Source organism: Nanorana parkeri, unplaced genomic scaffold (genome assembly GCF_000935625.1).
Source record: "Nanorana parkeri isolate BGI_ZX_2015 unplaced genomic scaffold, ASM93562v1 scaffold5, whole genome shotgun sequence".
NCBI classification, from domain to species: domain Eukaryota; kingdom Metazoa; phylum Chordata; class Amphibia; order Anura; family Dicroglossidae; genus Nanorana; species Nanorana parkeri.
The window spans coordinates 1,599,111-1,611,368 of record NW_017306273.1 but is presented as its reverse complement, the minus strand read 5'-3'; the positions used below and the strand labels follow the sequence as shown (position 1 = coordinate 1,611,368).

Sequence of the window (12,258 nt, the reverse complement as noted above, 5' to 3'; positions counted from 1 at the left end):
GATGTTCCGGTCACGTGACCTCCGGGAGCCAGGCGTCCCCCTCATAGCCGCCATCTTGGTTGTGGCAACAATCGCCGTACCGGGAGCGTTGTATTCCCATATGGTATATTTATCGCTGCTCTGACCTTCTGGACAGGATTCCATCTCCGGATCTGGGCAGAGCAGCCGTGTGATGGCGCCATGTTGGTTGTGGCAGACATGTTGGGTGTGGCAGTAGGATTTTGGTTTTAGCAATTAAACTATAGGTATTGTATATCTGTTCAGCATTTGTAAAATATTTTCAAAAGTGTTCTGCTCAGGTGGTCTATGTGATATGGCTATTGTGTCATGGCGGTACATTGGTTTTAAAGTGTATGCATAACCCAAACTTTTTTTTTCAGATTAGAACCCTATTAGGTTTTATTGCTGTCTGGTAGGTTCACCTTCTTTATATTTTCTGGTCAGCATTGATACAGAAATTGATGGCAATTCCAAAATTTGGAACCAGAGCAATGATGACTAGGGAAGAGTTCAGGTTCAGACTGAACCTGGTCCGAACCTGGTCCGAACCTGCAGCCCTTTGAACCCAGAAGTGACATAAGGCCACTCAGCCAATCAGCTGCGAGCTGGGGGAATTCCTGGCCCCACAGCTGCACATAAACAGAGAGGCGGGAGGCTTGCGCTGACATCATTGACCTTATATGACAATATAAGGGCAATGACATTGACCAAGTATAGCCATACGGCCATATAAGGGCAATGACATCACATCATCCTGCCACTTTGCTATGAGCAGGTGCAAGTGGGGAATTCCCTGGCTGCAGCTGATTGGGTGGCAGCAGAAGGAGCTTCCTTCTGTGTTCAGGGGAGCTCAGCTCATCCCTAGTGGGGATGCCTGTTCGGGTGACAACTGTCTCAGAGGGGACTTCCCATTTGTAGAGGCTTCCTTCCATTTCCTGTCACATCGCTGGGACAGGAAGTAAGGGAACATCTCTCCAACAGGACACATAGAGCAAAAAACACATTTAACCCTTCACTACTCAATCCAAAACTTGGCTTGGCTGTATATACAGTATAGTATGACCACTGGTCTAAATGGGCTTTTCTTGATGAGTAAAATGGAAAAAGCGCAGTGGGCAGTGATGTCAGAGTGGAGGGAAACCCTTTCCTAATAATCCCCTATGTCATAATAAAAGTTGAACCCCATTGGTTTTCTAGTAAGTGGTGGGAAGCTGGAGCTCCCACAACTGGGTGAACTGGTCGGTTTGCAAGAGCTGATTGGTTTTTCTGGGCAACATCTCAGCATATCGACCGATCTCTCTTCCATCGGCCCCACTAACCATTGGGTCTGTTTTTAGCAGGCATAACGTTGTTCTGTGCTGACCCAGCACAACGCTTCATGCAATATATGAGCTACAGTAAGCCTTTTATATCAATAGATTGTCTCAGAAGGAGCCACACAAGGACTACAAGTCCCATGAAGCATTGCAAGACTGTGACAGCCACAGGCATGTCTCCCAAAGCCAGAGGCATAATGGAATTTGTAGTTCCATCACAGCTGGAGTACCAAGGTTGCCTACCCCTGGATATTGCTCTGATTCCAACAGCCTCCGACTTAGAGAAGAGGAAGGGGGCTCTTTTGCCCCTGTTACGGTTCTAACACAAGGAAGAGAAGGGCCGCCAAGGGGGACACATTTGGATGTCCGCGTGTGTGCAATTATTTTTTTTTCCTGTAAATTTTTTGTATTACCTCCATGCAAAGTGAAGTGCTTAAAGTGAACCTTCCACTTAAATTGAAGGTCCACTTAATACACCAGGCCTGACATCACCAGTCCAAGGCCTGCTTGAATACAATAGCCGGCAGTGGAGATTCCTCCATCTGTAGTGTTAGCGAGGATGAACTAGAGAAAATTGAGCCATGTATGGCGGTCTTCCCCAAAAAACAGTAGACGGGATGATGCTGGAAGACTGAGGACATCTTGTGGTGGAAAAGTATTACTGCACTGGATGGTGCTGGAGAGCAGGCGAGTGCACTACTTCCTATGCTGGCCACACTCAACAGATTTATCTGAAATAAAACATTACTTACAAATACCAGACATGATTCACAGAGCTAACGCACCGGGATAAGGATGTTTATTATAAAACGTCCAGTAGGCTCAATTCTCAAAGCTTTCATAAGGAACTATACTCTCCTGCAGCCCAACAATGCAATGTATGCAGGCTTCCTCGCTGGTCCAACATCTTCTTCCTGGCTTCTTGATTGGCTAGGCTGGGATATTGTCCCTCTTGTGCGCATTCATCCCGGCACAGAGGCTGAGAATGTGCACTGAGCTGTGTATGTGCATTCTGACTGCAGAAGGTACATGAGAAAGGGGGTTTACACCCCCAAAATGTGGGATTGTTCCTCCTACTCTCATTTCACCGGGGTCTGGCACTGCTGTCGCTCATCATTCTATAATGAATTTTTTTTTACCAATGTACATGCATATATAATATTGGTTAGAGATTATTAACCACTTGCTGCCCGGAGCATTTTCTTTCTATTTGCACACACATGATAAAATATCAATTTTCGGCTAGAAAACAGCTTCAGACCCCCAAACAGTTGCACAGATTTGATTGGAGGCTATGACACGCACAATGCTAAAATCTGACAGATTCTATTACTAAAGACAATCCATGAATAGCCATCAAATGACAAAGTCATTACATAGTTACATATAGTAACATAGCATTTGAGGTTGAATAAAGACATAAGTCCATCAAGTCCAACCTATTGTGTATGCATTTATGTTTGAGCAGGTGTGTGCGTGTGTATTAGTCCATGTGGAATTTTGCTCATTAGAAAATGTTGCCAAGAACACACCACATACTAGGACAGGGCCAGAGGAAATGGGAAAAGTAAATGAGTTTGGAGTGTTTAAGGAAAACTCGGGGATACAACCACCTCAGCCTGCCACATTAGAGGGACACCCCTGGCCCTTGCAGTGACTGGTGTGGATCCGGTGCTGATAAAAAAAGTTATATGATTGGATGCTGCACTTCTCTTCACCATTGGGTAAATAGAACTAATATGATTGGATGTTCCCCTTACCATTGAGTAAGTAGAACTTATATGATTGGATGGTCCCCTTCACCATGGGGTAAGTAGAACTTATATGATTGGATGTTCCCCCTCACCATGGGGTAAATAGAACAACTTATATGATTGGATGTTCCCCTTACCATTGAGTAAGTAGAACTTATATGATTGGATGTTCCCCCTCACCATTGGGTAAATAGAACAACTTATATGATTGGATGTTCCCCTTACCATTGAGTAAGTAGAACTTATATGATTGGATGGTCCCCTTCACCATGGGGTAAGTAGAACTTATATGATTGGATGTTCCCCTTCACCATGGGGTAAGTAGAACTTATATGATTGGATGTTCCCCTTCACTTCACCATTGGGTAAGTAGAACTTATATGATTGGATGTTTCCCTTCACCATTGGGTAAGTAGAACTTATATGATTGGATGTTTCCCTTCACCATTGGGTAAGTAGATCCTATATGATTGGATGTTCCCCTTCACTTCGCCATTGGGGAAATAGAACTTATATTTTCCATTTTAATCTAAGCCCCCATTAACAAAACAGTTTAGCAATCAATGAAAATGTAAAACATAGAATATATTAGCAAAATAATTTTATTTATACGATACTTATACTTTACAGAAACATGGTGCCCAACAACAAATCACCCGACAGGACACACAACAAATACATATATGTTATCATCACACCCCAGGCAAATATTGCCCAAAACAAGTGTAAAGGTATAGAGCAGGGGTAAGCAACCTCAGCACTACAGTTGTGGTGAAACTTCAAATCCCATCATGCCTTTGCCTTGGAGTGCCAAGGTTACCTACCACTGTTATAGAGCTCCGCCTGTGAAAGTATTTATAATAGGAAGTGTCTGTGCTGCTCCACAGCAGCCAATCAGAACCTCCCGTATATTCTGTGTACTGCCCCTTCCATTGCCTGCACTGGGGCAGCACCCACGTACTCATTTCAGACACGTTGACAAAGGAAACCCAATTATTTCTAAAAAGCTTTAAAAACATCTTTATAAAAGACAAGCATTTCTACAGCCACCAACAGTCCCTGAGGAGTCATGCTTGTTGGAATGCGTAAGTTACTTAGAAAGATTTTTTCCCCCCCAATAAGCTGCTGCTGTATAAATAAGGAGGATGTAGTTCTATGTATCTCTAAAGTGGATTTAAAGCCAACAGATTTTGTATTAGTTTTGGATAGAGTAAGGAGGGTTTGGAACCCCTGTCAGGTTTTTATTGCTGGATACATGCATAAAAGGTGCAGAATCCCCAACGTTCAATAACCAATATTGTAAATGATTATTAATTAAAGTGACACTAAACTCCAGAGCTAAACCTTAAAAATACATTCAAGTCCCTTAACTATTAACAACAATGTATCTTATTTGTGTATCGCTCGGCTGTAGATCCTCAAATCATCTATGAATTGGTGCTGACACTGTCCTTCCTTCTGGAGGGGGGCTACTTTTGTTCCCCATGATACCTGTGTGTGTTTTGTAAAGTAGTCACCAATCTAAGCTCGCTCCTGTGATGGACTACAATCTAATATTTAGTTTACTGATTTGTATTGAGATTGTAGTCCATCACGGGAGTGAGCTTGGAGCGGTGACTACTTTACAACACACACAGGGACCATGGGGAACAAAAGTAGCCCCCCTCCAGAAGGAAGGACAGTGTCCGCACCAATTCAGAGATGATTGGAGGATCTACAGCCGAGCGATACACAAATAAGATACATTTTTGTTAATAACTAAGGTACGTGAATACATTTTTAGGGTTTAACTCCTGAGTTTAGTGTCACTTTAAGGTGACTTGCTGTGGTGAGGCTTCTCACATACACCAGAGTATCCCCAACAAAAAGGCGGGTCCTGAGAGAAGTCCACATTTCCAGAAAGTAGTAATGGCGCCACAAAAATGTTCATTAAAGTATTTAAATAATTGTTAGAAAAAGAAAGCCAATGATGCGGGTACAGCTGGTTCTGCCTCTAGATAGGCAGAGCCAGCTGTCAGTCACGCAGCTGGGCGGATCCCGGCACAATTGTCGGGATCTGCTTCAGCGGCGCCGTCTCAGTATACCGCGAGCAGCAGCTCGCGGTATACTGAGCCTAGGGTGACGGGAGGACGCTAGTTTGTGTCCTCCCGTTACCCTAAGGAGAACTATGGGGAAAAGCCTTAACCCCATAGTTCTCCTTTAACTGTCACTTCTTAAAGAAGTGGTCATGGGGACTTTTTAAGTTGTGATTGTTTTCTTAGGTGATGCACCCGTTTCAGACAGCCGCAGAACAAGCGCAGATCAAAACAGGTGCAAAACATGTGCAAAAAAAGTGCAACTGAAAAAGTAGTGCAAGCTCTGGTCAAAACAGGGGCACATAGTAAAAGACAGATTTGCACATGAAAACAAATGATCTAAGAGGCTAAAACTGTCGCAAGTGCTTTGATAAATTCCCCCCATTGTGTTTCAGGGGTTCAGACACTCCTCCTTCATCAAGGCTACAAGACAAATAAAAAAGGTTAAAAGTCAAGTTCATACAATAATATATATTGCAGGTTTACATTATAAAGGATCTAATTTAATATAACAATTTCTTATTAGATTCTAGACATGTGCGATTCGTTTCGTTCCGAATCGAAATTCGGACGAATTTTCCGAAATTCGGACATTCGGATGTATCCGAATTCCGAATTACAGACATAACGAATGCAAACGAATCCGAATTTCCATTTCCGAAATTCGGTAGCGGTAGTTGGAACGTTCGTTTCGTTTTCGGTTCTTATTCGTTTCGTTCGTTGGAGCAAAGGGACATTAGAGAAGGAGAAAAATATTTTCCCCCCCTCAAATGTCACGAACGAACGAAACGAATAAGAACAGAAAACGAAACGAACGTTCGACCTACCGCTAACGAATTTGGTCCGTATCCGAATTCCGAATCCGAATTGACTTTCACACACGAATCCCGAAAAACAAAATAACACAAATCCGAATTTAAAACAAAATGAAACTAAACAAATTTTTTGGCAGTGCACATGTCTATTAGATTCTTTATATGAAACATGTATTTTATCTCGTTGTATAACCTTATGAATTTTTATACCTTTTTTTATTTCTATTGTGGCCCTGAAGAAGGGGGAATGTACAAACCCCCAAAATGCGTCGGCTTTCTTTTATTTACCAATTATTTAATTAAAACTTTTCTGGACTACATGAACATTGGCGTGGCGTCATCACTTTTCTTTTAGGTGTTTAGTGCTGTCTGCATTCCAGCTATGGAGAGTCGCTCCCTGATGATCATTGTCACCACAGTAAATGGTGATGGGAAATTCCCCCGATGTCACCAGAACAGAAACAGAGGGAAAATCATTCAATGTGGACAGCTTTAAAAAAAACTGTCCAAGAGGGGATTGCGCGCACTTTAGAGAGATTTTCACTCACTTTTATGTCTCAGTGACAGGAAGTAAAGGGAAATCTACCTAATGGGCCATAGAGAAAAAAAGAGAACATGACAAGGGTTCTAAACCTTGCTTTTGCTTTAAATACACTTTAAAGGAAACCTGCACCAAGGAAAATATGAGGGTGTCCATCCTTTACCTCTCTTCCTAAAAATGTTAGTTGCCTGGCTGTCAAGCTGTGCCTATGGCTTTAGTATGTTCTGAGACATGGGACATATATGCAGATAAGGAATTTGGACCTCAGTGGATCCGTGCTTATTCTGGTCAGTAACTATAAAAATATCAGAGCCATCCATAGCTACGCAGCTGCTATTTTCCGAGGGGGGTCAGCAGTTTACAGATTTGTTTCAGTACAGTTTTGGTTTAAGGAGGTTTTAGGTGCCTCAAATCTCCACAAGCCTAAAATATAACACGCAAGATCAGTTTTCACATTATGCAATACAACATTAATATGGAAACGATTTGGTGCCCATTCAGGGCAAATTGACAGGTTCTCTTCAGAGCAGGCAGGGCAAGGAGCACACGCTTACCTCCCATGTGTGCTGTTCAACCCAACAGTGGGGCTGATTTTACATAGGGCTAAGGATCCTGCCACTGTGCTCACGTGGTTGTGCTGGTGATTGGGCGCATGCTCCCTACTAATATAGTGCCGCTGCCATAGGCTATAATTCACAGCTCACTATGCTGTCAGTTACAAACCCCTCTGCGCTCCCCCTTCCCCTGGACCACCCACCTCCATGATATTTTAGAGAGGCCTGTCTGATGTTCAGGTGCTGGCCCTCCTCTCAGTTCAACTGTAGGCTCACCTGCGGTTGTGGAGAATGTTGTGTGAGGAAGCCTCCCTACCTACATACATTCTTCCTCCTCTTATTATAAGCGCTAGCTGCAGCAAGTATGAATGTAAAACGCCTTTATTTATGATGGAGCAGGAATGAGGACTGATCTAGATCTGAAGGGACAGGAACAGGGACTGATCTGAGGTTGGAAGGGGAAGAAATCAGGGTTGATCTGAGATCCGAAGGTGCCAAAGTTGTGGCCAATCGAAGATCTGAAGGGGAAAAAATTGGGGTGATCTGACGCCTGGAAGTACAGGAATTGGGGCTGATCGGAGGTTTGAAGCTGCAGGAATTGGAACTGATCTGAAGTCTGAGGGTCCAGAAATTAGGGCTCATCAGAGGTGTGAAGGTGCAGGAATTAGGGTTCATCTGAGGTATGAAGGTGCAGGAATTAGGTTTCATCTGCGATGTAAAGGTGCAGGAATTAGGGTTCACCTGCGATGTGAAGGTGCAGGAATTAGGGTTCATCTGAGGTGTGAAGTTGCAGGAATTGGGGTTCATCTGCGATGTGAAGGTGCAGGAATTAGGGTTCATCTGCGATGTGAAGGTGCAGGAATTAGGGTTCATCTGCGATGTGAAGGTGCAGGAATTAGGTTTCATCTGCGATGTGAAGGTGCAGGAATTAGGTTTCATCTGCGATGTAAAGGTGCAGGAATTAGGGTTCATCTGAGGTGTGAAGTTGCAGGAATTGGGGCTGATCTGAATTCTGAAGGTAGAAGACCTGGGGCTGATCTGAGGTTTTGTACATTGGAACGTCAGTTGTGTAATGCTTGTAACTTGACACTTAATGTTCAAAAGGTTGCTAAACCCCTGGCACAGGAGGCCAGTATGTGCTCCCTACCATCCCTCCTCTAAGAAGAACCTGTTACATTTTCCTAAAAACAAAACAAAAAAGGATTGCTATAATCGCGCATAGGTTTGTAAGGTGCATCATCATATCTTAGCCACCAACCTAAGAATGAACCTGGAACATTGATGGACAAGTTATCCAAAAACCATCATGTCCCTGACTGCAGCTATACCACTAGGGATGCACCGATACTTTTCGAGTACCAGTGCAGATACTTGGCATTTTCATGAGAACTACCAGGGTTGCAGCGGTTGCAGCTGGGACCTGGCTCTGGCACTCCACCACTGTCCTGAAATCATTAGTCTGTATTGTTTTAGAAAAACTGTCACATGACACTAAACTCAAATTGCCGTGATTGGCTCAGCGCGGTATACTGTATGTAGCCAAAGCTACCGTACATACAGTATTACCGCACATCCAGCAGGCTGACAGATTAGCCACTCTGGCGGTCTGATTATTTTATTTTTTTCCCCTTTTTTGTTCTAATTTTTTTAACTTTTAAAATTCCTCCCCCCTGCGACGCGGACGCTCGCAAGGGACGGAACCCGGAGGACGGAGGACACAGCGGGGATCGTGGACAAGATAAGAGACTGTAATCCCCAGTGTGGCTCGGGGTTACCGCTTATGGTACTGAAAATTAACCCCGAGCCACACTCGGGAATACCGCCATGGAGGTTAGTGGGTGTATTTAAACATTATCTTGGGTTATACTCGCCTTATACGACGATTATAGCCCAGAAAAATTAGGGGGTCGTCTTATACGCCCAGTCGCCTTATACGGCGGCAAATACGGTATATATATATTCATAAAAACAAAATAATACATTAAAACAGAGAAAGACAAATCCCAGGAGCTCCGTGTGCTCCTTACAAATGACAGCTGCCTCCTAACTTTTGAGTTTTTCTCTAGTCTGGTCTTGGAGCTGGAAAAGTATCTGTACTTGTCCCGAGTATGGTGCTTGGTATCGGTGCATCCCTACTCCCTACCACCCCTCCTCTAAAAAGAACCTGTTACATTGTCCGAAAAACAAACATAAAAAAAGATTGTGATAACCGCGCACACAGTAGGTTAGGTTTGTAAGGTGCATCATCATATCTTAGCCATCAATCTTAGAACGAACCTGGAAGATTGACGGACAAGTTATCCAAAAACCATCATCTCCCTGACTGCAGCTATAACACTATAACAGCATCCAGACGTGACGCATTACAGTGATACCCCAAAGCAGAATGACACATCAAACCTATTGCAGTGCAAGAACTTTAGAAATGTTATGATCGGATCTATAGATACGGCCTGTTCAGGTTCATGGTTTCCTACAGTAAAGTGCCCCAAACAAAAAGTTTCTTGGAAAAGCGCATAGAAAAGTTGTAGTCTTTGGCCAGGTTTTTGTCTCCGTGTCACCGCTTTAGGAATCTCCCTGACCCCCTGTCCTTGTAACCCACACAAGAGGTGAGTGTAAATCTTGCCGATAAGGAAAGGTCAATAAAAACTCCCCACCTTACCAAAACTAAAAATGGTTTTGCTTGAAGTTCCACTTTAAATGTCCTGCTTTTGCATGTCGTGGCCAGTAGGGGGAAACCTCATCATGTCAGAACCCCCCTCATCCTCCAGCAGGGGTAGGATTGGGGGCACTTTCAGTGCTACGATATTCTTGTAATATACGACTGTGGAATATATCGCAGTGATGGGCCTACCACGGCCTCCATATGTCCCTGTGACCTTCTGAGGGGTTACGTGGACTTCTCTCCGGGGAGGCGGGCGGGTATTGGAGACTGTGCTCTCCTGTGGACTGGCTTTGCTGCCTACAGATTTGGCGCAGTATCTTCGCTTGTGCTTGGCCATGGCTGTGCAGAAATCCCACTGTCTCCTTCAGGCACATGTAGTAGCCCTGATAATACAAGTCCTGGGAATCTAGAACAATGACAAAGACATAAACATACATCAAATAATAATAATGTACAAATTCATATATATATATAGATAATAGTGGTGGCCAACGTTCATGATATAAAGGGCCTCGCTTGCCTAAGGCTGACACATGATATTTGCTGCATTTGATGGTACAGAAAATTGTCAGGGTCAGCAGACATGCAATAGGAGATGGTCAGAGACTGCGGACATGCTATAAGACATGGTCAGAGACTGCAGACATGCTATAAGACATGGTCAGAGACTCCAGACATGCTATAAGACATGGTCAGAGACTGCAGACATGCTACAAGACATGATCAGAGACTGCAGACATGCTACAAGACATGGTGAGAGACTGCAGACATGCTATAAGACATGGTGAGAGACTGCAGACATGCTATAAGACATGGTGAGAGACTGCAGACATGCTATAAGACATGGTAAGAGACTGCAAACATGCTACAAGACATGGTCAGAGACTGTGGACATGCTACATGACATGGTCAGAGACTGCGGACATGCAATAGGAGATGGTCAGAGACTGCAGACATGCTACAAGACATGGTCAGAGACTGCAGACATGCTACAAAACATGGTCAGAGATTGCAGACATGCTACAAGACATGATCAGAGACTGCAGACATGCAATAAGAGATGGTCAGAGACTACAGACATGCCACAAGACATGGTCAGAAACTGCAAACATGCTACAAGACAGTCAAAGACTGCAGACATGCTACAAGACATAGTCAGAGACTGCACACATGCTACAGAAGATGGTCAGAGACTGCCGACATGCTACAAGACATAATCAGAGACTGCATACATTCTACAGAAGATGGTCAGAGACTGCAGACATGCTACAAGACATAGTCAGAGACTGCAAACATGCTACAAGACATAGTCAGAGACTGCACACATGCTACAGAAGACGGTCAGAGACTGCAGACATGCTACAAGACATAGTCAGAGACTGCAGACATGCTATAAGACATAGTCAGAGACTGCAAACATGCTACAAGACATAGTCAGAGACTGCAGACATGCTACAAGACATAGTCAGAGACTGAGATGTTCAGTCAGTCTCCAATAACTCCGAACATGTTATAGTAGTTATTGGAGACTTAGGACAAGGTCCAGGTGATGGTCAGAAACTGGAGACACACTACATGAGACTGCCGGAGATCACGGCTATTACATGCCCATTACAGGTCAATGTTCCACATTTCTGATCCATAAAGCCTCCCTTAAAAATGACACATGTGATATTTCTCTCACAAGATCCATTATAAAGAGACAGGTAAAGGGAATGCATGTCACAGAACATCCGTATGATAGTGTGAAGGGAAGACACCAGACCAATGAAATACTTGAGTCCAGTCTGAGGAATATTTGTCTTTTCCTGGCCTGAGACCCTGAGTGAGCACCTAGGTGGGGAACCTGAACCGCGGGGTACAATGCTAGCCTGACATGCTGAGTCATCGACCACCAACAAGTAGGAAGATGAGCAGCCCGTTCTGAGGCCATGTACTGCAAGCCTGATCTTGACTAGAAACTCAGAGAGAGCTGAAGTCATTGGATCAGCATAACAGCCTGGCAAGTAGCATCTTCAGATCAGCCTGGTTCACAAATTTCCTTCACCTTATAGTATGACTCTGGACTATGGGAGGAAAGGCATGTACCCGGCTGACAGCCATGCTAACAAAAGGATAACATGAAACCCCATTCAGACATTGTCGCTGGTGGAAGCTGAACCCAGGACATAAGCGCTGTGAGAAAAATACATGATTTTCACAAGTGGCCTGGTGTATGAAAAGTGTGCTAGAGGTGACATGTTGTCCAAAGCAACCAATCAGCTTCCATCTGTAATATCTACAGTCCAAGTGTGATAACAAAACAAGGATTGGTTACTGAGGGGCAACAACGCATGTCACCCCCACCACACGGATCATACATCAAGCCATAGGTGGAGAGCGTTGTTGCTTTACAGTGCAGAGGTCCTGGGTTCACTTCCCAACAGAGATAATATCTGAATGGGGCTTTTATTCTCAAGGGTCTCTACTGGAGTGCAGAATAGAACAGATAAAACAATGGCTGTGACAACAACAATGCAATAATAATAATAATAATAA

The 12,258-nt window shown here is 43.9% G+C and overlaps 1 protein-coding gene across 1 annotated transcript in view; it reads right to left on the bottom strand.

Annotated features, from left to right (window-relative positions):
• Positions 1-5,536: 5,536 nt before the first annotated feature.
• Positions 5,537-12,258, bottom strand: part of LOC108804772 (transcription factor HES-5-like) — a 7,170-nt gene continuing 448 nt past the window's right edge. Inside the window, exons 3-4 of the mRNA XM_018576655.1 lie at positions 9,950-10,126; positions 5,537-5,568 (exon numbers count right to left, since the gene is read on the bottom strand). Of these exons, the coding sequence (XP_018432157.1) occupies positions 5,537-5,568; positions 9,950-10,126 (209 nt within the window). The remainder of the gene's footprint in view (positions 5,569-9,949; positions 10,127-12,258) is intronic.